General features: G+C 45.2%; 1 protein-coding gene across 2 annotated transcripts in view; it reads left to right on the top strand.

Annotated features, from left to right (window-relative positions):
* The window catches only part of LOC142803614 (uncharacterized), a 110331-nt gene extending 106637 nt beyond the window's left edge, over nt 1-3694 (top strand). For both annotated transcript variants that reach the window (XM_075888991.1, XM_075888978.1), the window contains exon 4: nt 3565-3694. In XM_075888991.1, coding sequence (XP_075745106.1) covers nt 3565-3663 — 99 coding nt within the window. In that variant the 3' untranslated portion in view covers nt 3664-3694. The remainder of the gene's footprint in view (nt 1-3564) is intronic.
* Nucleotides 3695-6000: the final 2306 nt, after the last annotated feature.

Raw genomic sequence — 6000 nt, forward strand, 5'->3', positions numbered from 1 at the left:
TAAGCGCAGGTGCTGTATGTGAACGCAGAACGCTGCCAGATCAAATGCCTGAGCAGTTCTCAATTCGTGCTGGCATGTTGAACGGCGGCCGCTATAAATAGCTAGCTAGTGCGAAGGCCGCAACTACATCCTCTGGACCTATGTTTTGCTGCTTTTTATACCATACACCATATGTATCAATGAAATGTTTGTGTACTCACGCGTATACAATGTATTACCCTGCGTATTATGGAACACAATTGGGTGCTTCTTTAAATCTTATTCACGCCATCAAGACGGCATTCTCAGCATCTGCAGATAAGAGCTACTTTCATTGTCTCATTTGTTAATGGGTTTTTCCTGACGCGTCTTGTAATAGGGAATGGCCTCTTGTAATCCTGAACGGTACAGTCAGGTTTAGCGCATTTAGAGAGGGGGACGTAAAGGTGGTAAGAAGAGATGAGAGAACTAAAAAATAAGGCGCATGGCAAAAGAGAGTTAACCGCACAGCCGTTAGTACAAAAAACAAAGCGCACGTCTATGACGTAGAGATTTTCGCAGGAACCGCACACTTGAGAAAGGCTCTCAGGGCTGGTATCCTGGACTGTGCCAGAAAGGGGAAGTCCTCCACATCGTTCGCTAGAAGAGCAAGCAGGTGATAGCACGAAGTGCCGTTGATTGGACGTATTTGACACTCGCCTCTTCCTACTGAAAGCTTCTGCTTCTATTTTTTTAACGCGAAAGTGTTTAATGCCGGGGTCCACCAAGGCTTCAGTGACCTATTTCAGTCAAAGATATGACTTTGTAAAATTAACGCTACCTATTTAGAAAGAAAACATTTAGGAAACGTTCCCTCGCTGGGAATCCAGCCTCTGACTCCTTGGGAAACAACGCAACGCGCCAGGTGCTCTATCAACTGAGCTATTCAAAAAGTTTCTGGGTTGCGTACAAACGCGGTTTATTATAATTCATACATCCTTTCTCCCTCCCTGGGCGTTCTCTGTTGGCGAAGCGGTGGTGCCACCATCTGTTTGTGCTCATGAGAAGTAATGCGGCATGACGCAGTTAAAGTGTGGCGTCTAAGACTGTGGGCCGGTGGGCAGTATTGGAGGCCTTGGCTAAAGCTTCTCGATAGCAAGGAAAAACACTGACCGAGCCAGCAACGGAGAGTCGCCGACGCGGTTATGTTCTTAGCCGTTCGCTTCGTGTAAGCACGTGACAGCTCGTTAAAGTCGATGAGCTACACGTCATCAACGATGTTTTACCGCCGGCTACTTCTAGTACGATAGCACCAGCTTCTTTGATAAAACTGCTGCAGTAAGCACTGCAGTAAGGCAACGATGTCTATGGGTGAATGTCCCGCTTTGGTGGAGTGAAACTGAGGGCAACATGGCGTGGAACACCGGCGCACTTTCGCGGCTCAAGCTACGAAACTCTCTGTCCCACGTCGCGAAAGCGCAGTATATGTGGGCGCTAGCGTAGTTTTAAAGAGCCCGCACCATGCTGCTCTTCTCTATAACTCATGATCTTTGAAGCTGCGCATATCGAGTAGCAGAGTTCAGTGTGGGCTTGTTGATGTCATTGTGTGTGACTGACGATACGCTGTGTTCAAGTTTGTGTTAATAACTTCAGTTGTCACAACGGTTAAATGATTTTCACAGGTGCTAGGCGTAGTGACAGAGAAGTGTCGCTAGGCGTTAACATTGCTGTGTCCATGCCAAACAGAGCTATAGCTTTGAAACACCTATAGAAATTGTAGTTGTCACATTTCACTACACAATAAGTACTACTTCTATGAAAACACGTTAGACTTTCGTGTTATACCGATTCCCATGATGGAGGGATCGGCCATGATTTTTTTTATACGATTGAGGCTCGTAATTGCTTGTTGGACGCCACATTTCATTCAACGAAAAAAAAAAAAACAAGTTTTTTAACGGATGAAGACAGACATCACGCATTCAGATTCTCCCATCCATCTTCTATTAAGTCATACCAGTACTATGCCCTTCATTTTTGTTAGTTCCGCTTGTCAGATACTAAATAGCCGTATCTCCGCTCTTCTTCTTTCTCATGATCTCCAAGTGTCCGTTCAAATATGCCAATATCACTATGGTGCATCAAGCTTTTCAAGCCGTTGCTCACGTTTGTTTATTTTGAATGATTACTAGGTGTGTGCTTACGTGAGTAACATGAAATACAAGCTCTAAATGCTTGCTTGTCATGCTACGAAAGAACACTTTGCAATGTTGGTTGGTTCCCCAACAGCTTGGCGCAACCCACTTAGGGGGATATGCCATGAATCGGACGTTGCCTTGCTTGATAAACTAATTCACTTCCTGAAAGAACGAGTTGAATTCATTAGGAATTACAACGAATAATTTAAAACTTGTAGTATATAAAAAAAACAGATACCTTTGAAAATAATGACATAATAGGCACGCAAAAAAAAAACATCTGTAACTAAAACAGCTGAATTTAACTAGGTTTAGCATTCCATCCTCTTAGGCTTTGCAATGTGGTACTGATACAACTGTCTCCTTCCTTCTTTTTTTTAATATGGCAGTTATATTTTCTCTCCCTCTCCCTGATACCGTTTAGCAGCAGCTTGTTTGGACTTAATTAATATGTTTGTCTCTGAACGGACATGCCCCGACAAAAATATAAGAGATCCTTCAATTGCTGTGAAACGCGATAGCGATAGCCTTTTTCTAGTGCGTACTTCAAACACTAACCCCCTTATTCTCAAACGCTCCTCTACTCTACTTCCACCCTTCACTTGACAGAGTTGAGCACTGCGCCACCGCTCAGCTGAAAATGGCGCTGCGCTACTCGAAAATTGCAGCAGATAATCGATGATATGCAGTGACATGCTGTGCCTAGAGACTGCGCTCCCATCGGCTTTCTCAAGTGAAGGTGAAGCGTTGAGTGAAGGGACGTTCTAGAATACGGGGGTTAGTCTATGAAATCTTTTCGAACTTGCTATGTAAGTTCGTGAAGATAAGGGTGCAGTAGCATGTGTGTCTTGTATAGTGGGTGACTGGCTTTATGCTATTAAGTCATAATGATTCCATGTTCTGACACCCGGTGGCCCTGAACGCTTGTCCCACGCATTATTATGGCAGTATTTCATGTCGCATTTTAAACATGTACACAGGAGGCATGTGTTCGCAAGGCGTGAGGGTTTCTTTCACTCATTTTGAAGCGGAGGAAGTTATTTTCACTCTATTCCCAAGCATTATCATTATTCATGTACCTATAGTGTCTGAGAACAAGCAATAAAGAAAAAAAAGGCGTAGCTGTGTGGTAGAACACCCACTCTCCACGAAAAGAACACAGGCTAGATTCCCACTCACCCCCAGGTCTTCTCTATTCTATTTGCATATTTATCAATTTTTTTTGGTTATGCAAAGATGGCCTATTTTTCGGTCAAGCAAAGATGATGATTTTTCGCTCACAACCAACGGAGCTGACAACAACGCCGGCACCAGAATTTCTTCGAAACGAGCTCTTTACCGCTATTGCGTTAAAGATTGAGGCACCCAAGCAAAATTGTGAAGCTCTTTTCTCTCTATTTTTTTTCAGACGCAGAGTTCGGGCTTCCAATCGTCAACCGCTTTCCCCACGACTTCTCATACAGCATATCAGCGGTCAGCACAAAGCAGCAGAGCCTTGGAAAAGTAAGCCTTCTGTGGCAATCTTTACTCTGGGAAAGCCCTGGGGGGTGAGTGCTCATTTATCTCCCGTTGTCTCAACTGAAAGCGCGCGCATCTGCTGGAGCTTAACGCAAAGCCCGGGGAGGCCGCTCAATTTTCCCGTGGGGCGGTCAGCCTGAATGAAAGCGGTGCGCGATTATTGATGATTTTATCGGTAAAGTGCAAGGAGTGAATTGCCAAAGACGTCACGTTCCCCGCAGCATTTTATATAATCGAATTCGCCTAAACGCTGCATTCATCTGTGCACGCTCTGCACTTTTTCAAAAGAAGTATAAAAAAGGTCTGTAAGTGACACACTGGCTACCTGAATGTCAGCTTCACTGCACGCCGCTCTCATTTTACTATCGTAATAAATAAATAAATATAGTAGGCGTAGTATACCTTGTCATTACTTCTCAGCGAAATAATGTTTGAATAGCTACTGCATGTACGACGCTTTTGTAAACGTCACTCCCCTACTGGCTATAGCATGTTATACCATGTTTGCAATATTTTCGAATTTTTTTTATTATGCTATAAAAACAGTCTTGCTTTACTTCAAAGCACGGGCATGTTTAAAAGCAGCAGGGTATAAAAATATAAGTTAAAAAGTTCGTCCACCTTATCTGCATGTTACACTGCAAATGTCATTGAAATACCATAGTGTTGCGTCTAAAGAGAGGCAACAAAACGTTTATGTTCTGCGCAAAAAAAAAATCGGTTAATGGTATTCTGGAGGCACTGCGTTAGAGTGCCTCGAGCGTGCAGCGGAGGCGAACGAGGGCATCAAGTCACGCCATACGTGAGACATAAGCGCTATTTGGCAGTTATCTTGGATAACGAAGCGCGCGGCGTGGGCGCACGTCTCGGAGGTGATAAGGTGATAAGGTGTATAACGCAAGGCCAAGGGTAGGTGCCACCACCGTGCCGTCTTATCAAAGCCTTGGAAACACCTGCCTTTTCGTGGAAGCGCTGCATGGTCAGCCCAGCGTGATAAGCGCTGCGGTCCTTAGAATTACGTATGTATGCCTTTTCTAGTAAAAAGGCACACATACAGACTATTGGCGTGTTGTTATGGTGCCTCCGATATGCGCAATAATTGTTTTTTAATTGACAATCGCACAAGTATGAACACTGAATCTTGAGCAATATTAGTGGGCACTGCGGATGGGGTTGGCGGTCTGTGGTGTCGGTATGTGCCGTAGTAATTAAGGGTATCGTAAGGGCGCATTAACAAACGGGCGCCACTTCAAGGAGCTTCGCCCCTATGACAGCACAAAGTTACGCTTGCATCCAGCGTCTCGGGACGGCTTTCAGCTCTCCCTTAGTAGAGTACCAAGTACTCTAAATCGTTACCCACTTTTTTTAAACACACAAACCTCCCCGCCATGGTGGTCTAGTGGCTGAGGTGCTCGGCTGCTGACCCGCATGTCGCGGGATCGAATTCCGTCGGTGGTGGCTGCATTTTCGATGGAAACGGAATTGTTGTGGGCCCGTGTACTCAGATTTGGGTGCGCGTTAAAGAACCCCAGGTGGTCGAAATTTCCGTAGCCCTCCACTATGGCGTCTCTAATAATCATATGGTGGTTTCGGGACGTTAAACCCCACAAATCAATCAGTCAATAAGGGCGGACAAACAGACAAACATACAGGCAGACATACAGACAGACCAAAATTTTTTCGTCGAAGGTCCCCAAGAAAGACTATCGTCTACAAAAAATCTATTGGATATCTAAGTTCGCGTCAATTCAGCGGTACAACATGCGCTGCCCGTACCATGCGTGTTATACATGGACCTTAGATAGCCATGCACTTGCCATTGTAATGAGTCATGCAAAAGGCTTCACATTCTTGACCACTCACCTCGTTTTGCCTCGGAAAAATGAGTACTTTCCAACGCGTGGCGGTGACTGGACGTTCGGCCACTTTCTGTGCGGAGCTACTACAGCACCATCCACATCTCGCGACAGCCCACAAGGTAGTGAGAGCCGTCCTGTACTTTCAGAGTACAACGATATTGTGTGAACCCCTCTGACATGCGGTGAAGTTCTAGACGCAGCAGTGCCTCTCTCTTTTCTATTTCTCTTTCCTCCCCTCTTTTCCTCATCTTTCTTTTCTTAACCCCCCAGTGTTCGGTCTTTCAAGTTAACCTCCGTGTCTCTTTGTTTGCTTCCTTCTCTTCATATTCTTTGCGTGCATGGACCTGTACGTGTGCGTGTTCTCGTCAAGCCCCCTTGGTTCTCGTTTATAGCGGGTTCGTGCCTCTGTGTAGACATTATGACCAGAGGACGTCATCGAGCGTGTACTTACTTGGGTAACCACATGA

The sequence above is a fragment of the Rhipicephalus microplus genome, chromosome 1 (assembly GCF_043290135.1).
Source record: "Rhipicephalus microplus isolate Deutch F79 chromosome 1, USDA_Rmic, whole genome shotgun sequence".
Lineage (NCBI taxonomy): Eukaryota > Metazoa > Arthropoda > Arachnida > Ixodida > Ixodidae > Rhipicephalus > Rhipicephalus microplus.